Consider the following 25329-nt stretch of genomic DNA (forward strand, 5'->3'; position numbering starts at 1 on the left):
CATCAGATACATTTATTTAACTAAGTCAGTTAAGAACAAATTCTTATTTGCAACGCCGGCCTACACCGGCCAAACCCAAACAACGCTGGGCCTATTGTGTGTCGCCCTATCACAGCAGGTTGTGATACAGCCTGGCTTTGACCCACTTGGGAACCTCAAGCAGGTAGTAGGGAAGGGGTGGGAAAGGAATTGACAATCAGTCAGTGAAAGCATGACCTTATTTATCTCTCAATACCACAAGGAGTACACAAGGGAAGTTTAGTCTAGTGCTGTATGTTGTTTGTCTTTGAATGCAGCAGGTAATCCTTCTTAAAGTCATTACTTTATGTATTGAGTTTATTATGGTGTCAATTCGACTAATATTTCACATTGTTCATCTGCATAATTTAAATTGAACATTCAAAACATGAGGCAAAGTCCATTTGATCAATAATCCCAACAACATCTATTGTGCCACCAACAGGTCTGGTGTGGCCATTTATATTCACACAGCTTCTAAGGACATATACCTAATGTTTACATACCAAATCTCATGGACCAATGTCCATTGGTTCAGTTACAGTTTTTAACAATCACTTTGGCACTAATTTCAGAACCTTGCGGTCATTTTTCAAAACTCTAGACACAAAACTCAAAACGGTCATCACTTGTAACACAGGCTGTCCAATGTTCAAAACATTGCATTGTGCATTCATATCTTTAAAGAAACCTTGCACTTGCAGAATCATTGGTCAAATAACTCATTTATCATGAAATACCGTAGGAACATTCATTTAGATCACCCACACACAGATACCCATAGTTTCACTGTGTAGTTGTTCGTACAATCATTACATATTGAAGTACAAAATGTGTGATACATGTTTCATTATGCTACTACACGTAAATACATCACTGTAAAATAACTAGTAGAGAGAATACTACAGACACAGTGGAATCATTGAACAAAATATGACATTTATTGATGAAATACAAAAAAATCACAAAATAGGTTTCTTTGAATCAAAGCAAAAATAAATAGCAACAAAAAAAGAAAAAACAGTTAAAGGTCAACTGCAGTGTTCCTCACCTGGCTCACTGTAAAAAGCAAAACAAAAGATTGATTACTATACTTCTATATTTTGTCTTGTCGATTTGGCCACAGGTTCTCATCCACATCACAATGGATGTTTTCACTAGCCAAATATCTTGGGAAGAATCTTCGGGCGAATCCAAGTCTGACACTGGTCTGCTGTGATGTCATTGCATGCGTCATCCATGGCCTGGAGAAGGGCGGCTTGTTCGTGAGGGCGCCTATCATATACCTTCCACCTCCATGTGGAGAAAAATTCCTCAATCGGGATTTAGGAAAGGAGAGTACGGGGGTAAGTACAGGGTGGTAAATTGTGGATGGGCCTGGAACCATGCTTGCACCATTTGAGCATGGTGGAACCTGACATTACTCCACACAATGACATAGGTCATGCCATCAGCTCTACAAACCTGATTTAGCTCATCAAGGAAGGTTACATTTGACCAGGGAATCATGTGGCTGCCTGCAACTCAATATATAGAGTATATAGAGTAGAGAGCTTTAGATGTTGTTTGACAAAACATTAGAACGGGCAAGATGCGTAATCTAAGAAACTTTGACCGTGGTATGATTGTTAATGCCACACATGGTGATTCCAGCATCTCAGAAACAGCTGCCTTCCTGGGATTTTTACGCACTACAGTCTCTAGAGTTTACAGAGAATGGTGCGATAAACAAAACACATTCAGTGAGCGGCAGTTCTGTGGGCAAAACACCTTGTTAATGAGAGAGGTCAGAGGAGAATGTCCAGACTCATTCAAGCTAACAAAAAGGCCACAAATACTCAAATAACATCTGTTTAAAACAGTGGTGTGCAGAAGGGCACCTCTTAACGTACAACACCGTGAATAATTCAGGCTGTTGTGGAGGCAAAAGGGGGTCCTACCCAGTACTAGATAGGTGTACCTAATAAGGTGGCTGGTGAGTGTACAGTAATGTCAAATCTGAAAACATGGTCTGGAAAGTGGTACATCGGACCATAGAAACAGTGTCTGATAAAGAATGACGATGAAACATTACATCCATAGTTAATTTAGTCCAATTGGTTCATGTTCCACGGTAATTGGTGTCAATGGATCTCGTTATCCTGAAACTTTCATGATCTAAACATGGAATATTGTTCGTCAGTTTCCATAAAACTATGCATTAAGAGTAATGCAACAGTTACTTATCATTTTGAGCAGTTGTATCAATTGATAGTTAGATCATTGTAATGAAATGAATAGACAGTCATCTCAGATGTAATGTGTGAATTGCATTTTGAAATGGTAATACTTTGATGTTAAGTTATGTCATTTTGAACAGGTGATTTTAGTTCAATGAACAAATGATCTTAGCTTTATGTGTTTTGTATCCAAGCAATTGGAAAAAGTGTTAGAGTTTTGAAAAATTTGCATTTTGATCATCGGTTGGTGAGTTTTGTGTCTAGAGTTTTGAAAAATGACATCAAGGTTCCGAAATTAGTGCCAAAGTGATTGTAAAAAGCTGTATTATAGCCCTGGTGTGATATGGTGCCATCTGGTGGTTTGGCGTGGCTGACACTGAATGGAGCAACTATTCCCCAATTAGTTAGTGGCTAGTTCATTGAGTCTATACCAATACTGGAGTCAATCTGATTTATGGTTCATGAGAAGATTTTAAAAGTATTTTTAGCTAACGTGTATCTATAGGTACAGTGCATCAATATTTGAATGCAGCAACTATTTTTCTCAAAACCGTTAAAGACTTAAACTTAATTTATTGTGAAATCTGTTGTGAATGTGTTGTAATGTCAAAAAAAAAAATGGTATAGCTGTCTTATTTTTGCTGGACTCCAGGAAGAGTAGCTGGTTGCTTGGCAATTAATAAATACAAATACAGTGGTTTAAATGGACATGTATTTTTTAAAACTTTTTACCCTTTTTCATGGTATCCAATTGGTAGTTACAGTCTTGTCTCATTGCTGCAACTCCCGTATTGACTCGGGAGAGGCAAAGGTCGAGAGCCATTTGTCCTCTGAAACACAACCCAACCAAGCCACACTGCTTCTTGACACAATGCCCGCTTAACCCGGAAGCAAGCCGCACCAATGTGTTGGAGGTAACACCGTACACCTGGCGACTGTGTCAGCATGCATGCGCCCAGCCCGCCGCAAGAGTCATTAGACCGCGATGAGACAGCTGCGACAGAGCCTGGACTCAAACCAGGATCTCTAGTAGCACAGCTAGCAACTGTGATGCAGTGCCTTAGACCACTGCACCACTCGGGAAGCCCTGAGATGTTTCAATAACTCAGACAAATTTTGACCAATGGTCCATAAGAAGTTTTTAAAAATGTTTTCCAAAATTTCCAAGATGGAGGAAAATTGATCTCAATGGACCTTATTAGTGAGTGAGATAAATTTGTTCAGCATGAGGAAAGACACCGACATACAAAGTTTCAAGTTTCTAGGTCAAACTGGGTGGTGGATATGACAGTCTATGTGAGACTGCTTATAACAGTACCACCTATAGGTCAATCGGTGCCATTATTTTTGACTAAATTACTCATTGCTTCTAGTTTCTGTGTGCCAAATTAGAAAACATTTGACCAATCTCAGCTTGAGTTATCTGACTATGTCAAGACAAAGAAGAATTCAGAAAATAACAATAGGTTTGATAACTAATAATATACATACGAGTCAGCGTCCATCTCTCCCCTCTGTTTTCTCCTGTTAAGAAGCAGCACAGTGATCGCCACGCCCAGAATCAGCCCCACAGCCAATAGCATGCCCAGAACACTGAAGACATCACCCGTTCCCACCTGGGGCAGTGGCTCTTCTACACAGAGAGAAAAAACACAGTTACACACACACACACACACACACACACACACACACACACACACACACACACACACACACACACACACACACACACACACACACACACACACACACACACACACACACACACACACTACAGGTAACCATTGTAACCACATGACCTTACCTGTGATGCTGACCTCCATGAAGGCGGAGCTTGTCCCAATGCTATTGGTTGCGTCGCAGACATAAGTCCCTCCTACCTCGTATCTGATTGGTCCTTTAAATAACAGGACACTGTCACGGATCTCTACACTGTTCGGTATGGAACCATTCAACCTGCAGGTACACACACACACCCATACACAAACACACATAAATGCCATTATTCCAAGTATGACATAACATGTATAGCTTTATAAACATCAAACAGACCATAGAATTATAAAGAGGACTTATTTAATCACATAATGGCTTTTGTGACACCATTGAGGGCGTTCTCCATTTTAAAGTAGTAAACAAACTGAAAAGGTGCATACTGTCACCTGGAGGGTGTTGTCTGAACAGGTATAAAGACAAGGTTGGTGATTTACTGCCCCCTGGAGGGTGTTGTCTGAACAGGTATAAAGACAAGGTTGGTGATTTACTGCCCCCTGGAGGGTGTTGTCTGAACAGCCCCCTGGAGGGTGTTGTCTGAACAGGTATAAAGACAAGGTTGGTGATTTACTGCCCCCTGGAGGGTGTTGTCTGAACAGCCCCCTGGAGGGTGTTGTCTGAACAGGTATAAAGACAAGGTTGGTGATTTACTGCCCCCTGGAGGGTGTAGTCTGAACAGGTATAAAGACAAGGTTGGTGATTTACTGCCCCCTGGAGGGTGTTGTCTGAACAGGTATAAAGACAAGGTTGGTGATTTACTGCCCCCTGGAGGATGTTGTCTGAACAGCCCCCTGGAGGGTGTTGACTGAACAGGTATAAAGACAAGGTTGGTGATTTACTGCCCCTTGAGGGTGTTGTCTGAACAGGTATGAAGACAAGGTTGGTGATTTACTGCCCCCTAGAGGGTGTTGTCTGAACAGGTATAAAGACAAGAAAGGGTGCATACTGCCACCTAGAGGGTGTTGTCTGAACAGGTATAAAGACAAGAAAGGGTGCATACTGCCCCCTGGAGGGTGTTGTCTGAACAGGTATGAAGACAAGGTTGGTGCTTACTGCCCCCTGGAGGGTGTTGTCTGAACAGGTATGAAGACAAGGTTGGTGCTTACTGCCCCCTGGAGGGTGTTGTCTGAACAGGTATGAAGACAAGGTTGGTGATTTACTGCCCCCTGGAGGGTGTTGTCTGAACAGGTATAAAGACAAGGTTGGTGATTTACTGCCCCCTGGAGGGTGTTGTCTGAACAGGTATAGAGACAAGGTTGGTGCTTACTGCCCCCTGGAGGGTGTTGTCTGAACAGGTATAAAGACAAGGTTGGTGATTTACTGCCCCCTGGAGGGTGTTGTCTGAACAGCCCCCTGGAGGGTGTTGACTGAACAGGTATAAAGACAAGGTTGGTGATTTACTGCCCCCTGGAGGGTGTTGTCTGAACAGGTATAAAGACAAGGTTGGTGATTTACTGCCCCCTGGAGGGTGTAGTCTGAACAGGTATAAAGACAAGGTTGGTGATTTACTGCCCCCTGGAGGGTGTTGTCTGAACAGGTATAAAGACAAGGTTGGTGATTTACTGCCCCCTGGAGGGTGTTGTCTGAACAGGTATAAAGACAAGGTTGGTGATTTACTGCCCCCTGGAGGGTGTTGTCTGAACAGGTATAACGACAAGGTTGGTGATTTACTGCCCCCTGGAGGATGTTGTCTGAACAGGTATAAAGACAAGGTTGGTGATTTACTGCCCCCTGGAGGGTGTTGTCTGAACAGGCATAAAGACAAGGTTGGTGATTTACTTCCACCTGCAGTTATGGAATGTTTTCTCAGCAGTATAATTAATTGGCTGATCACTCCTGATGACCTGGATGGAATATAGTGATCCTTCCTTAACCTATAGGAAGCCCCATCTTTTGACTATTATAAAATTCCTCAATGGTGCTTTCCATGCTAAAACAAGCTACCTCCATCTAGCGCCCTTTTTATATCGCTATGACACTGGTATACTCAATTACGCTTAGGGTTAGGGGTTATAGGTCAGGGGTTACTCACATTCTCCACTGGAACAGAGAGACAGGTGGGTTGGCATCGGTCAGACATGTGAGCTCAACATTCTGACGGTCCAGGTACCAGTTCCCATCGAACCCCTCCACTGACACCTCTGGTTCATCTGATGTAAAATAATCATATAGAATACTTTCATATATGCCATTTAGCAGACACTTTTATCCAGAGCCACTTACAGTAATTTGCACAAGTGAGTAAGTCAGTGGGACGGTGAAAGTGTGTGTGCATGTGCACTGGCGTGTGTATGTGCACTGGCGTGTGTGTATGTGCACTGGCGTGTATGTGAATGTGTGTATCAGGGTTGGGCTCAATTCTAATTGAAGTAAACTACAATTACAATTCAATCATTGAAAAATTGCATTTATTTTCAATGACATCTTACAGTTTTTCCCAAATGTTAGCACACCTTTGCTGAAACTAAATCTCAGATACTCAAACCTCTAAAGACAAAACAGTTAACCAATTTCCCCAAACCCCACAGACATCTTGCAAAATGAAACACAGCAATCAAAATCCTGTACTCCCTGCTCAAAATGAAACACAGCAATCAAAATCCTGTACTCAAAATGAAACTCTGTATACAAATGACACATACACACACGCACATCAAATGAATCTAATTTAGTGACGACTGAGATCACACTAAGGTGACCTATTGTTACATTAGTATATATTCAGAACTCTACTATCAGAACCCATTTCAGTGTAAAGACTAAGATGTTGTTGTTATACTGTATATTGTTTGTGTGTTCAAACAAGGAAGGAACACAAATGCAAAAATGTTTTTCAATTCAACATGACTCAATACATGTCAAACAGCATACTGTAAGCACACATACAGTAAAAATTCAAACGTAAAGTAAATATATTTTGCATATGGAAAGGAAGACAAATAGATCAATTGCATGAAATATATAAAGAAACTGTGAAAATACAATCAAATCATAAACAAATACTCCATTGTGAAAACAAAATCAGTCATGTCTGCTGTTCTGGTCCGGCCACAGATTTTCATAAACATCACAGGCGATATTCTCCTTGGCATGATGCATCCACCCCTGACAGGACTCTGCTGGAACGTCACCACATGCCTCCTCTATTGCCTGGAGAAGGGCCATACGTTCATGGGGTTTGAGATCATACATCTTCCACCACCATGCTGAAATTCCTCAATTGGGTTGAAAAATTGGGAATATGGTGGGAAATAGAAAATTGTAAACCTGGGATGGTCATGGAACTAGTTGTGGACCAATGTAAGAAGGCTGTTCATTGACTATAGCTCAGCATTCAACACCATAGTACCCTCCAAACTCATCATTAAGCTTGAGGCCCTTGGTCTGAACCCCGCCCTGTGCAACTGGGTCCTGGACTTCCTGATGGGCAGCCCCCAGGTGGTGAAGGTAGGAAACAACACCACCACTTTGCTGACCCTCAACACTGGGGTCCCACAAGGGTGCGTGCTCAGCCCCTTCCTGTACTCCCTGTTCACCCATGACTGCATGTTCATGCACGCCTCCAACTCAATTATCAAGTTTGCAGACGACAGTAGTAGGTTTGATTACCAACAATGACGAGACAGCTTACAGGGAGGAGGTGAGGGCTCTGGGAGTGTGGTGTCAGGAAAATAACTTCTCACTCAACATCAACAAAACAAAGAAGATGATCGTGGATTTCAGGAAACAGCAGAGGGAGCACCCCCCTATCCACATCAACGGGACCACAGTGGAGAAGGTGGAAAGCTTCAAGTTTCTTGGCGTACACATCACTGACAAACTGAAATGGTCCACCCACACAGACAGTGTGGTGAAGAAGGCACAACAGTGCCTCTTTAACCTCAGGAGGCTGAAGAAATGTGTCTTGCCACCTAAAACCCTCTCAAACATTTACAGATGCACAATTGAGAGCATTCTGTCGGGCTGTATCACCGCCTGGTACGGTAACTGCACAGCCCACAACCGTAGGGTTCTCCAGAGAGTGGTGCGATCTGCCCAACGCATCACCTGGGGCACACTGCCTGCCCTCCAGGACCCTTTTACGCATGGTTGTGCATCAGAGTTTTAAAGGGCAGGTCATAATCTATAGGTCCGTGGACAGAGGTATTCTATCATACCTTATTATTGGATCTAGCTTATAGGCTCATCACAAATGGCCAGATCCTGACATAGGCAAAATTTAAAAAACTCCAAGGTTCATAACCACTGTATAGATCATTGGTCATGACGTGTGAATTTGACCAGACCGTGGCTGTTTGCCCATGTTGTCATGTTGTATTAGCTTGTTGGCACTGAAGCTTGTGGAGATTGGTGGCATATTATAGAGCCTATCAACAATTATGTAGGCTATAGGTGTAACGATCGTCGTCCTCGTCTGATGAGGAATATGAAAGATCGGACCAAACTGCAGCGTGGTACATGTCCATGTTAAATTTATTACAACTGAACACTGAATACAAAATAACAAAAGTGAAACAACGAAAATCAAAACAGTCCTATCAGGTGACACAACACAAAACAGGAAACAACTACCCACAAACACAGGTGGGAACAGGCTACCTAAGTATGGTTCTCAATCAGAGACAACGATTGACAGCTGTCTCTGATTGGGAACCATACCAGGCCAAACACAGAAATACAAAACATAGAACAAAACATAGAATGCCCACCCCAACTCACGCCCTGACCAAACCAAAATAGAGACATAAAAAAGGAACTAAGGTCAGAACGTGACAGTATCCTCCCCTCCCCAAAGGTGCGGACTCCGGCCGCAAAACCTGAACCTATAGGGGAGGGTCTGGGTGGGCATTTCACCGCGGTGGCGGCTCTGGTGCGGGACGTAGACCCCACTCCACCTTAGTCTTGGCCCACTTATGTGGCACCTCTGGAGTGGCGACCCTCGCCGCCGAACCCGGACTGGGGACCCTTACAGCAGGCCCCGAATAGGAGGGACACTCCGACAGCGCCGGACAGGCGGGAGACTCCGGCAGCGCCGGACAGGCGGGAGACTCCGGCAGCGCCGGACAGGCGGGAGACTCCGGCAGCGCCGGACAGGCGGGAGACTCCGGCAGCGCCGGACAGGCGGGAGACTCCGGCAGCGCCGGACAGGCGGGAGACTCTGGCAGCGCTGGACTGGAGAGAGAACCTGGAGGGAGGAGACGGAGAGACAGCCTGGTGCGTGGGGCTGCCACAGGACCCACCAGGCTGGGGAGACCTACAGGAGGCCTGGTGCGTGGAGGAGGCACCGGATAGACCGGGCTGTGGGGGAGCACTGAAACTCTGGTGCACAGCCTTGGCACCAATCCTCCAGGCTGGATGACCACTCTAGCCCGGACCCTCCAGAGTGCAGGGACAGGTTGAACCGGGCTGTGGGGGAGCACTGGAGATCTGGTGCATACCACTCGCACCTCTCCCTTAGGCTCAATGCCCACATTCGCCCGGCACGGGCGGAGCGCAGGCTTAGGGCGCACTGCACCCTCCCAGCGCCCCAGAGACACAGCACGCAGAGCCGGCGCAGGATACCCTGGGCCGAAACGGCGAACCGGAGACCAAACACGCTGAGCCGGCACAATACGCTCTGGCTGGATGCTCACTCTCGCATGGCACTTGCGGGGGGCTGGCCTATAGCACTCCGGGCTATGAGCGCGTACTGGCGACACCGTGCGCTTGACCGCATAACACGGTGCCTGACCAGTACTACGCTTCTTCCGGTAAGCACGGGGAGTTGGCTCAGGTCTATCGCCTGACTCCGTCAATCTCCCCTCGTGCCTGTTGCGCTGCCTTACCTCATATCGCCGCCGCTCAGCTTTAGCTGCCTCCAGTTCTTCTTTGGGGCGACGATATTCCCCAGCCTGTGCCCAGGGTCCCTTGCCGTCCAATATCTCCTCCCATGTCCATTTCTCCAGATCGCGCTGCTCCTCCTTACCACGCTGCTTGGTCCTTTTTTGGTGGGTAGTTCTGTAACGATCGTCTTCCTCGTCTGATGAGGAATATGAAAGATCGGACCAAACTGCAGCGTGGTTTGTGTCCATGTTAAATTTACTACAACTGAACACTGAATACAAAATAACAAAAGTGAAACAACGAAAATCGAAACAGTCCTATCAGGTGACACAAAACAGGAAACAACTACCCACAAACACAGGTGGGAACAGGCTACCTAAGTATGGTTCTCAATCAGAGACAACGATTGACAGCTGCCTCTGATTGGGAACCATACCAGGCCAAACACAGAAATACAAAACATAGAACAAAACATAGAATGCCCACCCCAACTCACACCCTGACCAAACCAAAATAGAGACATAAAAAGGAACTAAGGTCAGAACGTGACAATAGGTTAGGCGTTAAGGTTGTAAATGTTGTGGCCTGACTCACTGACCTAGATCAATATGGACTCAGGACTGGTCACATGACCAACTGCAGTGACTGTCAATCATCAAATCATTGGAATGAGAATTTTTTTTTTTAATAACTTTATCAGATCAAAAACATGATGAATGACCCATTTCTCATTTTCTGTGTTGTCAAGAAGCCACGCCTATTAATTGGCAAAAACTTACGGTGCACGGGTCGAACCAGAACCGATAATTAAAAACACAACATTTGAATAATCAAATCATTGTTCCGTTTTTCAGTTCATATTTCCTTTAGACAATAAAAATAAAAAAACTTTTATGTATTTGATTTCAGATTCAAATCAAATAAACGAAGAACGACCCTTTCTGCATTTTTATCTTGTCAGCTAATAGGAAATGTTGAAAAGTACACAGACCTTTCAGGCCGATCATGTCACTGTTCAGAAAGCCTAGCTATACTGGACATATAGAAACAGTTGAAATTAGGTTTAAATTATTTAAAACATATCCTGCATTCAATGTTTGATACTATGTGCATTTAACTCCATAAACTGGGGAATGTAAAAATACTGAATTCCAATTAAATTCATTTTCAAAGATTACATGTTTTCCAATTCAAATAAAATGTCATAACTTAATTATTGTTGGAATTCGAATTGAATTCAACATGTATTCTCCATGTCATGAGCGAGTTCAATAATTTAATTAGAATTTCAAATTCAATTGGAATTGATCCCAACCCTGATGTAAGTGTGTGTGTGTGTGTCTGTGTGTGTGCCTGTGTGTGTGTGTGTGTGTGTGTGTGTGTGTGTGTGTGTGTGTGTGTGTGTGTGTGTGTGTGTGTGTGTGTGTGTGTGTGTGTGTGTGTGTGTGTGTGTGTGTGTGAGAGAGTATGTTGTATGTGTGTGTGTGTGTGTGTCCTACACTGTATGTCCAGCGTGACAGAGTCGGTGTATGTCTCCTGGTTATAGGAGGTGATACAGGTGAGTGTCTCCAGGTGTGTGTTCTTGCTGGGTACTAGGATGAAGTCGCTTCGCACCGTGATCGTCCCATCAGAGTTACGGATCTCCTGGGTGGTCGCCTCACCACGCACACGCGTCTCCCACCTGCTCACACACACACACGCATGAACACACGCACGTGTGCACACACACATGAACACACAGACACAAAGAGAGAAACACACACAGACACACAGAGAAAAACAAACACACACACAAAGCAGTCAGGAAATAAACTTCCATATAACATTTGAAGCTAGCAACAGCTACTGATACGTTCACTGTTTGGGATCAAACCTTCGAGAAAACTTTGAATCATTAATGTCTGAATTTTTACTTTGAAGAGATTATGTTGCATAAAGCTTTAGAGTGTCAATATGTTTCATAGAGCTTTAGAGTTTCAAACTGTGTCATAGAGCTTTAGAGTGTCAAACTGTTTCATAAAGCTTTGAAGTATCAAACTGTTTCATAAAGCTTTGAAGTATCAAACTGTTTCATAAAGCTTTAGAGTGTCAAACTGTTTCATGAAGCTTTAGAGTTTCAAACTGTGTCATAGAGCTTTAGAGTGTCAAACTGTTTCATAAAGCTTTGAAGTATCAAACTGTTTCATAAAGCTTTGAAGTATCAAACTGTTTCATAAAGCTTTAGAGTGTCAAACTGTTTCATAAACCTTTAGAGTGTCAAACTGTTTCATAAAGCTTTATTTTCAAACTGTTTCATGAAGCTTTATTTTCAAACTGTTTCATAAACCTTTAGAGTGTCAAACTGTTTCATGAAGCTTTAGAGTGTCAAACTGTTTCATAAACCTTTAGAGTGTTAAACTGTTTCATAAAGCTTTAGAGTGTCAAACTGTTTCATAAAGCTTTGAAGTATCAAACTGTTTCATAAAGCTGTGAAGTATCAAACTGTTTCATAAAGCTGTGAAGTATCAAACTGTTTCATAAAGCTGTGAAGTATCAAACTGTTTCATAAAGCTTTGAAGTATCAAACTGTTTCATAAAGCTTTGAAGTATCAAACTGTTTCATAAAGCTTTGAAGTATCAAACTGTTTCATAAAGCTATGGACTATAAACTGTTTCATAAAGCTTCGTAGTTTCAAACTGTTTCATAAACCTTTAGAGTGTCAAACTGTTTCATAAAGCTTTAGAGTGTCAAACTGTTTCATAAAGCTTTAGAGTGTCAAACTGTTTCATAAAGCTTTAGTGTCAAACTGTTTCACAAAGCTTTAGTGTCAAACTGTTTCATAAACCTTTAGAGTGTCAAATTGTTTCATGAAGCTTTAGTGTCAAAGTGTTTCATACAGCTTTGGGGTGTCAAACTGTTTCATACAGCTTTGGGGTGTCACGTTCCTGACCTGTTTTCTGTTGTTTTGGTTGTGTTTAGTTGGTCAGGGCGTGAGTTGGGGTGGGTATTCTATGTTGTGTGTCTAGTTCGTCTGTTTCTGTGTTCAGCCTAATATGGTTCTCAATCAGAGACAGCTGTCAATCGTTGTCCCTGATTGAGAATCATATAAAGGTGGCTTGTTTTGTGTTGGGGATTGTGGGTGGTTGTTTCCTGTCTCTGTGTAACGGCTGTCAATGTCGTTCTCCTCCTCAGACGAGGAGGAGCATGGATCGGACCAAGATGCGGATTGGTAAGTATTCATGATTTAATGGCAAACCAACAAACACTACAAATTAACAAAACAACAAACGTGACTAACCTGAAACCGTCCTGTGTGGCAACAAAACCTCCACAGGAACAAACACCCACAAAACACAAGTGAAACCCAGGCTGCCTTAGTATGATTCTCAATCAGGGACAACGATAGACACCTGTCTCTGATTGAGAATCATACCAGGCCGAACACAAAATCCCAACATAGAAATAGAAAACATAGACTGCCCACCCAAAACTCACGCCCTGACCAATAAACACATACAAAACAAGAGAAAACAGGTCAGGAACGTGACATAACCCCCCCCTTAAGGTGCGAACTCCGGGCGCACCAGCACAAAGTCTAGGGGAGGGTCTGGGTGGGCATCTGACCACGGTGGTGGCTCAGGCTCTGGGCGAGGTCCCCACCCCACCATAGTCACTCCCCGCTTCCGTATCCCCCTCCCAATGACCACCCTCCAACTAAACCCACCTAAATGAAGGGGCAGCATCGGGATAAGGGGAAGCACCGGGATAAGGGGCAGCAGCTCCGGGATAAGGGGCAGCAGCTCCGGGCTGAGGGACGGCAGCTCCGGGCTGAGGGACGGCAGCTCCGGGCTGAGGGACGGCAGCTCCGGGCTGAGGGACTCTGGCAGGTCCTGGCTGAGGGACTCTGGCAGGTCCTGGCTGAGGGACTCTGGCAGGTCCTGGCTGAGGGACTCTGGCAGGTCCTGGCTGAGGGACTCTGGCAGGTCCTGGCTGGACGGCTCTGGCAGGTCCTGGCTGGCTGGCTCTGGCGGATCCTGGCTGGCGGCTGGCTCTGGCGGATCCTGGCTGGCGGCTGGCTCTGGCGGATCCTGGCTGGCGGAAGGCTCTGGCGGATCCTGGCTGGCGGAAGGCTCTGGCGGATCCTGGCTGGCGGAAGGCTCTGGTGGATCCTGGCTGGCGGAAGGCTCTGGCGGATCCTGGCTGGCTGGCTCCGGCAGCTCCTGACTGGCTGGCAGCTCCTGGCTGGACGGCTCTGGCTGGTCCTGGCTGGACGGCTCTGGCTGGTCCTGGCTGGACGGCTCTGGCTGGTCCTGGCTGGACGGCTCTGGCTGGTCCTGGCTGGACGGCTCTGGCTGGTCCTGGCTGGACGGCTCTGGCTGGTCCTGGCTGGACGGCTCTGAAGGCTCGGGACAGACGGGCAGCGCTGGGCAGGCAGACAGTTCAGACCACGCTGGGCAGGCAGGCAGTTCAGACAGCGCTGGGAAGGCAGACAGTTCGGGCAGCGCTGAGCAGGCAAGCAGCGCAGGCGGCGTTGGGCAGACGGCCGACTCTGACCTGCTGAGGCGCACAGTAGGCCTGGTGCGTGGTGCCGGAACTGGAGGCACTGGGCTGGAGACACGCACCACAGGGAGAGTGCGTGAAGGAGGAACAGGGCTCTGGAAACGCACTGGAAGCCTGGTGCGTGGTGTCGGCACTGATGGTACTGGGCTGGGGTGGGAAGGTGGCGCCGGATCTACCGGACCGTGAAGGAGGACACGCGCTCTTGAGCACCGAGCCTCCCCAACCTTACCAGGTTGAATGGTCCCCGTAGCCCTGCCAGTGCGGCGAGGTGGAATAGCCCGCACTGGGCTATGCAGGCGAACCGGGGACACCACCTGTAAGGCTGGTGCCATGTACGCCGGCCCGAGGAGACGTACTGGAGGCCAGATACGTTGGGCCGGCTTCATGACATCCGGCTCGATGCCCAACCTAGCCCTCCCAGTGCGGCAAGGTGGAATAGCTCGCACTGGGCTAAGCACGCGTACTGGGGACACCGTGCGCTTTACCGCATAACACGGTGTCTGACCAGTACGACGCCCTCTCACTCCACGGTAAGCCCGGGGAGTTGGCTCAGGTAACCAACCCGGCTTCGCCACACTCCCCTTTAGCCCCCCCCCCCAATAAATTTTTGGGTGAGCCTCTCGGGCTTCCAGCCGCTCTGCCTTGCTTTAGCCTCATACAACCTCCTCTCCGCTTTCGCTGCCTCCAGCTCCGCTTTGGGGCGGCGACACTCCACTGGCTCTGCCCAGGGTCCTTTACCGTCTAGGATCTCCTCCCATGTCCATTCCTCTTCTCTCCATTGCTTTTGTTCTTGCCGTCCTTCTCCAATCCGCTTGGTCCTGGTTTGGTGGGTGTTTCTGTAACGGCTGTCAATGTCGTTCTCCTCCTCAGACGAGGAGGAGCATGGATCGGACCAAGATGCGGATTGGTAAGTATTCATGATTTAATGGCAAACCAACAAACACTACAAATTAACAAAACAACAAACGTGACTAACCTGAAACCGTCCTGTGTGGCAACAAAACCTCCACAGGAACAAACACCCACCAAACACAAGTGAAACCCAGGCTGCCTTAGTATGATTCTCAATCAGGGACAACGATAGACACCTGTCTCTGATTGAGAATCATACCAGGCCGAACACAAAATCCCAACATAGAAATAGAAAACATAGACTGCCCACCCAAAACTCACGCCCTGACCAATAAACACATACAAAACAAGAGAAAACAGGTCAGGAACGTGACACTCTGTGTTTGTGTTCTGCACCAGATAGGACTGTCTCGGCTTTCACGTTTGTTATTTTGTTAGTTGTTAATGTTCATCGTTTATTGTTAAATTAAACATGTTGAACACTAACTGCGCTGCATTTTGGTCCTCTCCTTCATCCCAGGAAGAAAGCCGTTACATGGGGTGTCAAACTGTTTCATAAAGCTTTATTTTCAAACTGTTTCATAAAGCTTTAGAGTGTCAAACTGTTTCATGAAGCTTTATTTTCAAACTGTTTCATAAAGCTTTATTTTCAAACTGTTTCATAAAGCTTTAGAGTGTCAAACTGTTTCATGAAGCTTTAGTGTCAAACTGTTTCATGAAGCTTTAGAGTGTCAAACTGTTTCATAAAGCTTTAGAGTGTCAAAGTGTGCAGGTCAATCACATCTCCTGTCTTAAGCCTCCTGAACACTACACGGTTTTACAATCATAACATCGGAGTACATCTGGGTACTGGGTATCGGTGTAAGGAGTACACCTAGCGACACTACCTTCGTAGAGTGATTCAATCGCTAACCCTAACCCATCTTTACCTATTCCACAGATTTTTCCATCTATTTGAAATGTTACTCTGTGAGAGCTGTTTACACACAAACAAACACACACCCTGGCGTCCCACCTGATGGTTCCTGGAGGCTTCCCATTGGCCGAGAGGCAGGTGGCGACCGGCGTCTTCAGATTGGATGATCGAGCTACCAGTGTGGGTGTCGACAAACTCATCTGGGTCAAAGGTCGGGCTGGACCAACAACAAAATCACAACTTGGCCAAACACAGCACAGCAAAAGTTTGTCAAATCACATCACAGCAACATAGCTGCTAGACATAATTTGAGTTACAAGAAATGTGGTGTACAGGCCCCAAGGATATCACATGACATATTACACAGGCCGGGATTCAATCATTATACAATCCTCAGGCCAGGATTCAATCCCATCGTTGGTTGTAGACAATGTGGCTTTTAAAGTCCATTTTTAATAGCGGAGTTGCATAAAGATGATGATCCCCAGCACTTAACACAAATTCCTCATTTTGGTAAATTCACCGCATTGTGCATTGCTCTCCATTACTCTTTTTGTTGTTCATTAGCACAGTATACATGATCCCAATTTCATCTTCAAGACTCAGTGGATAATGCTAAAACAAGGACGTCATATCTGAATTCTGCCATCTTTATGCGCATTCACCATTGAGCCGACATACTGAAAGCAGCATTGACCGTGAATGCAATCTCTGTGAACGCAGAAACATTGGCCTATATTCAATCAGTTTGAGAGTTAACCCGTCTTGGCCGACATCCGCATAGTGGCTGTGTTGTAGTCTTACCGTAGACTGTGAGGTTGACCGTGTTTTCGCGGTTGCCAGCAGGGAAGGTAGTGTATTCACAGATGTATCTGGCCTCGTCAGACAGTCGCAGAGACAAGAGGGTCAGAGTGGTGTCCTCCAGGGACGGAGTTTTCCTCCGCACCTTAACATCAGAGCCATATATTTAGAGACCAACCACAACCACAACACAACCCATTCACAACCACAACGTAACCACAATCCAACCACCACAACACAACCACAAGCACAACATAACCACAAAACAACCTCAACATAACTATAATGACAACCACAAGACTGCATGGCAAGGTTAGAACACAACCACAACACAACCACAACACAACCACCACACAACCACAACACAACCACAACACAACCACCACACAACCACCACACAACCACAACACAACCACAACACAACCACAACACAACCACAACACAACCACCACACAACCACCACACAACCACAACACAACCACAACACAACCACAACACAACCACAACACAACCACCACACAACCACAACACAACCACAACACAACCACAACACAACCACAACACAACCACCACACAACCACCACACAACCACAACACAACCACCACACAACCACAACACAACCACAACACAACCACAACACAACCACAACACAACCACAAGCACAACATAACCACAAAACAACCTCAACATAACTATAATGACAACCACAAGACTGCATGGCAAGGTTAGAACACAACCACAACACAACCACAACACAACCACCACACAACCACAACACAACCACAACACAACCACCACACAACCACCACACAACCACCACACAACCACCACACAACCACAACACAACCACAACACAACCACAACACAACCACAACACAACCACCACACAACCACCACACAACCACAACACAACCACCACACAACCACAACACAACCACAACACAACCACAACACAACCACAACACAACCACAACACAACCACCACACAACCACAACACAACCACAACACAACCACAACACAACCACAACACAACCACCACACAACCACCACACAACCACAACACAACCACCACACAACCACAACACAACCACAACACAACCACAACACAACCACAACACAACCACAACACAACCACAACACAACCACCACACAACCACAACACAACCACAACACAACCACAACACAACCACAACACAACCACCACACAACCACCACACAACCACAACACAACCACCACACAACCACAACACAACCACAACACAACCACAACACAACCACAACACAACCACAACACAACCACAACACCACATCATCCTCACCACAGGGTTTTTGAAGCTGACTCTGTCTTTGAAGGGCGGAGCCACAGACACGCCTAGAGACGGGTTAGCTATCGCCACGTTCAGTTTCTTTCCATTAATCACCTTCTGCCATGTCACCTGGAGGGAGGGAAGAATTCAAGGCAAAGTTCTTGCAGATGTTGTATGGATTGCATGTGTGTGTGTGTGATGGTTACCTGTGAGATCTTGACAGGTGGGATGCTGTTGATAAAAATACATGGTAGATCCACCTTAGAGCCCACGTACCCTGACTGTCCGGCTTCCGTCTGGACTGACTGACCACACACACCTAGGACACACAATACACACAGAAGTTAGAAACACTGCTGCTCAGTTAAATGGGGTCACAGTTAGGGTCACACACACGTACACGTACGCCGTCACCCAGTGGGATCAGGCCAGCTCTGTAGCTGAGCTCATTAGGGTTAGGGTTAGACCTAAGCTTTAGTTGAGGAACAGAGAGGAGCACAGCCTACCTGTCTGACACACACACACACACACACACTCACACTCATTGGGAAAATAGAGCATGTAGGGAAGGAAAGAGAGAAAGAAGATAGAGAGTCAGAGAGAGAGAGAGAGAGAGAGAGAGAGAGAGAGAGAGAGAGAGAGAGAGAGAGAGAGAGAGAGAGAGAGAGAGAGAGAGAGAAGGGGGGAGAGAGAGAGGGAAAGAGAGAGAAAGAGAGAGAGGGAGAGAGAGAGAGAGAGAGAGAGAGAGAGAGAGAGAGAGAGAGAGAGAGAAGGGGGGAGAGAGAGAGGGAAAGAGAGAGAAAGAGAGAGAGGGAGAGAAGGGGAGCGAGAGAGATAGAAAGAGAGAAGGGGAGAGAGATAGAGAGGGATTAACTGTTTAATCTCTAGTCTGTGATTGACCTGGAATGAGAGGCTGTTTGTCTTACTGACCATGTGACCTACTACACACACATGCACGCAGACACACACTTTAAAAAATATACTGGAAATTAACTGAGGTACTAACGGTAGCACTTTGATGAATAAGTACTAGATATTGATAACTCTGCTGTTACTTCAAAATGTAAAAAAAATATTCTCGGGTACAGCCTAAACTTTCCTTTATGATCCAGCTGGCTAACAGATAGCTTACAGTTAGTTACCAGCTAACTACCAGCTAACCAACAGCTAGCTAAGAGCTAACTAACAGCTAACTAAATACTAAGTAACACCTAACTAAACACTAACTAATAGTTAGTTACCAGCTAACTACCAGCTAAATAACAGCTAACCAATAGCTAGCTAACAGACAGCTAACTAACAGCTAACTATCAGCTAAATAACAGCTAACAAACAGTTATCTAACAGCTAACAGCTACCACCTAGCTACCAGCTAACTACCAGCTAACTAACAGCTAGCCAACAGCTAACTACCATATTGTTAACAGCTGAGTAAAAGCTATCTAACAGTTAACCAACAGATAGCTTCCAGCTTGCTAACACAGCAGCAGAGTAACAACACACACCAGACATTTCTTAATTCTGATAAAGGCAGAAAAATTACTTTAGGCTGAAATGTTTCTTTTTCAAAGTAATGTTTGTGTGTGTGTTTGGCCCAGATACAGTCTGCTTCCACTTCTACTCTGCCAAATTGATTGTAATCTGTTGGACTATTTGGATATGTAGTGTGTGTGTGATCTCTGGCACTGTCAGCATGAGTAGTGTGTGTTGGAGAGCATTCAAGAGGAGCTCAGGGATTACATGTTTCATCTGTGTTCTGGAACCAGAGTGATATCAACAGACAGGCAGGCAAACAGACAGACAGAATACAGACCTACGTGTGTTTGTGTGTTAGTGTGCATGTGTCTGTCTGTCTGTGTGTGTGTGTGTGTGTGTGTGTGTGTGTGTGTGTGTGTGTGTGTGTGTGTGTGTGTGTGTGTGTGTGTGTGTGTGTGTGTGTGTGTGTGTGTGTGTGTGTGTGTGTGTGTGTGTGTGTGTGTGTAATATATTGTTTATGTATAGAAGTGTTAATGTGGTGTGGCAGCTGTTCTCAGAGTTAAACCCGGTGGAACAACAGAGGATAAGGTGTGATCTTAATTTACAGATTGAAGATGTATGCTGTAGGATGAACAAACTCTCTGATGGTAGGGTTATGGTTAGAGGGTAGACTAGAGGTTATCTCACCTTTAATAACACATGTTGCTGTCAGGAATATCCACAACACAGAATTCTCCATGACAACTCCACTGGCGCCACCTTCCTTGTAGTTCCAACAGAATAGTTCCAACAGAATAGTTCCGATAGAATAGTTCCGACAGAATAGTTCCAACAGAATAGTTCCAATAGAATAATTCCAATAGAATAGTTCCAACAGAATAGTTCCAACAGAATAGTTCTAATAGAATAGTTCCGATAGAATAGTTCCAACAGAATAGTTCCAACAGAATAGTTCTAATAGAATAGTTCCAACAGAATAGTTCCAACAGAATAGTTCTAATAGAATAGTTCCAACAGAATAGTTCCAATAGAATAATTCCAATAGAATAGTTCCAACAGAATAGTTCCAACAGAATAGTTCTAATAGAATAGTTCCGATAGAATAGTTCCAACAGAATTGTTCCAACAGAATAGTTCTAACAGCTGTCACACTGTAGTTCAGCTAGTGACTGCTTGTTGTGTTCTTAGCTGGTAGTCGGTAGTGAAATGACCTCCTGTCGCAACTTGTTGTCCGTTGTTAGTTGTGTGTTGGTAGTTGCTGCTTGTTGTGTATTCATAGTTGCAGCTTGTTGTGTTGTTAGTTGCCACTAATTGTCTTCGGAGTTGCAGCTTGCCGTGTAACGTTAGATAATAGTTGCAGCTTGTTGTGTAACGTTAGATAATAGTTGCAGCTTGCCGTGTAACGTTAGATAATAGTTTCAGCTTGCTGTGTAGCGTTAGTCAATAGTTTCAGTTTGCTGTGTAGCGTTAGTCGGTAGTGAAATGAACTCCCTGCAGCGAAGCGGCCAGGCAGACGGGACTAAAGCAGCTTAGTGGTGGACAGATTACTGAGTTACACTCACACACAACCTCCCCGATACACACACACACTCTCACACACACACACACACACACACACACACACACACACACACACACACACACACACACACACACACACACACACACACACACACACACACACACACACACACACACACACACACTCCAGGTAACCATTATTATCATTGGTCAGACATGTCGGCTCATGCAGCACTATTAGCATCAGATGTACAGTTGACTAGTTGTGTGGTTAATCTGCACTAACATCATGATGTTTGTTTTAATTGTGTTATTAAAACATTATGTGTGTGTCTGTGTTTAGTTTGTTATTGAAATACAAATGTGTTGTGTGTGTATCTATCTGGCAACTTCAGTAATCAAATCAAATCATAACTGTGTTGGTAAATACTACACTGCCATCTTATAGTCAATTAGACCATTAAAAGGTAGACTTGCGAAGCCGCCTGATCCTGCGAGTTTACATTAAACTCTGATACCAGTCTGGCAGGGTGTGAGGGTGTTGTTGAATGGAAATAATACGGAGTCAGGCAGAGGACACAGATATGAGTATAGTACGAAATAATACGGAGTCAGGCAGAGGACACAGATATGAGTATAGTACGAAATAATACGGAGTCAGGCAGAGGACACAGATATGAGTATAGTACGAAATAATACGGAGTCAGGCGCAGGACACAGATATGAGTATAGTCCGAAATAATACGGAGTCAGGCAGAGGACACAGATATGAGTATAGTCCGAAATAATACGGAGTCAGGCAGAGGACACAGATATGAGTATAGTCCGAAATAATACGGAGTCAGGCAGAGGACACAGATATGAGTATAGTCTGAAATAATACGGAGTCAGGCAGAGGACACAGATATGAGTATAGTACGAAATAATACGGAGTCAGGCAGAGGACACAGATATGAGTATAGTCCGAAATAATACGGAGTCAGGCAGAGGACACAGAAATGAGTATAGTCCGAAATAATACGGAGTCAGGCAGAGGACACAGATATGAGTATAGTACGAAATAATGCGGAGTCAGGCAGAGAACACAGATATGAGTATAGTACGAAATAATACGGAGTCAGGCAGAGGACACAGATATGAGTATAGTACGAAATAATGCGGAGTCAGGCAGAGAACACAGATATGAGTATAGTCCGAAATAATACGGAGTCAGGCAGAGGACACAGATATGAGTATAGTACGAAATAATACGGAGTCAGGCAGAGGACACAGATATGAGTATAGTACGAAATAATACGGAGTCAGGCAGAGGACACAGATATGAGTATAGTACGAAATAATACGGAGTCAGGCAGAGGACACAGATATGAGTATAGTCCGAAATAATACGGAGTCAGGCAGAGGACACAGATATGAGTATAGTACGAAATAATACGGAGTCAGGCAGAGGACACAGATATGAGTATAGTACGAAATAATAAGGAGTCAGGCAGAGGACACAGATATGAGTATAGTCCGAAATAATGCGGAGTCAGGCAGAGGACATAGATATGAGTATAGTACGAAATAATGCGGAGTCAGGCAGAGGACACAGATATGAGTATAGTACGAAATAATGCGGAGTCGGGCAGAGGACACAGATATGAGTATAGTACGAAATAATACGGAGTCAGGCAGAGGACACAGATATGAGTATAGTACGAAATAATATGGAGTCAGGCAGAGGACACAGATATGAGTATAGTACGAAATAATACGGAGTCAGGCAGAGGACACAGATATGAGTATAGTACGAAATAATACGGAGTCAGGCAGAGGACACAGATATGAGTATAGTCCGAAATAATGCGGAGTCAGGCAGAGGACACAGATATGAGTATAGTACGAAATAATGCGGAGTCAGGCAGAGGACACAGATCTGAGTATAGTACGAAATAATACGGAGTCAGGCAGAGGACACAGATATGAGTATAGTACGAAATAATACGGAGTCAGGCAGAGGACACAGATATGAGTATAGTCCGAAATAATACGGAGTCAGGCAGAGGACACAGATATGAGTATAGTACGAAATAATACGGAGTCAGGCAGAGGACACAGATATGAGTATAGTACGAAATAATAAGGAGTCAGGCAGAGGACACAGATATGAGTATAGTCCGAAATAATGCGGAGTCAGGCAGAGGACACAGATATGAGTATAGTACGAAATAATGCGGAGTCAGGCAGAGGACACAGATATGAGTATAGTACGAAATAATGCGGAGTCAGGCAGAGGACACAGATATGAGTATAGTACGAAATAATACGGAGTCAGGCAGAGGACACAGATATGAGTATAGTACGAAATAATATGGAGTCAGGCGCAGGACACAGATATGAATATAGTCCGAAATAATACGGAGTCAGGCAGAGGACACAGATATGAGTATAGTCCGAAATAATACGGAGTCAGGCAGAGGACACAGATATGAGTATAGTTCGAAATAATACGGAGTCAGGCAGAGGACACAGATATGAGTATAGTACGAAATAATACGGAGTCAGGCAGAGGACACAGATATGAGTATAGTACGAAATAATACGGAGTCAGGCAGAGGACACAGATATGAGTATAGTCCGAAATAATACGGAGTCAGGCAGAGGACACAGATATGAGTATAGTACGAAATAATACGGAGTCAGGCAGAGGACACAGATATGAGTATAGTACGAAATAATATGGAGTCAGGCAGAGGACACAGATATGAGTATAGTACGAAATAATACGGAGTCAGGCAGAGGACACAGATATGAGTATAGTACGAAATAATACGGAGTCAGGCAGAGGACACAGATATGAGTATAGTCCGAAATAATGCGGAGTCAGGCAGAGGACACAGATATGAGTATAGTACGAAATAATGCGGAGTCAGGCAGAGGACACAGATCTGAGTATAGTACGAAATAATACGGAGTCAGGCGCAGGACACAGATATGAGTATAGTCCGAAATAATACGGAGTCAGGCAGAGGACACAGATATGAGTATAGTCCGAAATAATACGGAGTCAGGCAGAGGACACAGATATGAGTATAGTCCGAAATAATACGGAGTCAGGCAGAGGACACAGATATGAGTATAGTACGAAATAATACGGAGTCAGGCAGAGGACACAGATATGAGTATAGTACGAAATAATACGGAGTCAGGCGCAGGACACAGATATGAGTATAGTCCGAAATAATACGGAGTCAGGCAGAGGACACAGATATGAGTATAGTCCGAAATAATACGGAGTCAGGCAGAGGACACAGATATGAGTATAGTCCGAAATAATACGGAGTCAGGCAGAGGACACAGATATGAGTATAGTACGAAATAATACGGAGTCAGGCAGAGGACACAGATATGAGTATAGTCCGAAATAATACGGAGTCAGGCAGAGGACACAGATATGAGTATAGTACGAAATAATGCGGAGTCAGGCAGAGGACACAGATATGAGTATAGTACGAAAAAATACGGAGTCAGGCAGAGAACACAGATATGAGTATAGTACGAAATAATACGGAGTCAGGCAGAGGACACAGATATGAGTATAGTACGAAATAATACGGAGTCAGGCAGAGGACACAGATATGAGTATAGTACGAAATAATACGGAGTCAGGCAGAGGACACAGATATGAGTATAGTCCGAAATAATACAGAGTCAGGCAGAGGACACAGATATGAGTATAGCACGAAATAATACGGAGTCAGGCAGAGGACACAGATATGAGTATAGTCCGAAATAATGCGGAGTCAGGCAGAGGAAACAGATATGAGTATAGTACGAAATAATGCGGTGTCAGGCAGAGGACACAGATATGAGTATAGTACGAAATAATACGGAGTCAGGCAGAGGACACAGATATGAGTATAGTACGAAATAATAAGGAGTCAGGCAGAGGACACAGATATGAGTATAGTCCGAAATAATGCGGAGTCAGGCAGAGGACACAGATATGAGTATAGTACGAAATAATGCGGAGTCAGGCAGAGGACACAGATATGAGTATAGTACGAAATAATGCGGAGTCAGGCAGAGGACACAGATA

General features: G+C 44.8%; 1 protein-coding gene across 1 annotated transcript in view; it reads right to left on the minus strand.

Annotated features, from left to right (window-relative positions):
* Window positions 1-18570, minus strand: part of nectin1a (nectin cell adhesion molecule 1a) — a gene marked incomplete at both ends in the record, with an annotated part of 20835 nt that extends 2265 nt beyond the window's left edge. Inside the window, 8 exons of the mRNA XM_038987424.1 lie at window positions 3729-3870; window positions 4042-4193; window positions 6043-6160; window positions 11333-11514; window positions 16241-16358; window positions 16946-17087; window positions 18264-18380; window positions 18458-18570. Of these exons, the coding sequence (XP_038843352.1) occupies window positions 3729-3870; window positions 4042-4193; window positions 6043-6160; window positions 11333-11514; window positions 16241-16358; window positions 16946-17087; window positions 18264-18380; window positions 18458-18570 (1084 nt within the window). The remainder of the gene's footprint in view (window positions 1-3728; window positions 3871-4041; window positions 4194-6042; window positions 6161-11332; window positions 11515-16240; window positions 16359-16945; window positions 17088-18263; window positions 18381-18457) is intronic.
* Window positions 18571-25329: the final 6759 nt, after the last annotated feature.

This window comes from Salvelinus namaycush, unplaced genomic scaffold, assembly GCF_016432855.1.
Source record: "Salvelinus namaycush isolate Seneca unplaced genomic scaffold, SaNama_1.0 Scaffold726, whole genome shotgun sequence".
NCBI lineage: Eukaryota > Metazoa > Chordata > Actinopteri > Salmoniformes > Salmonidae > Salvelinus > Salvelinus namaycush.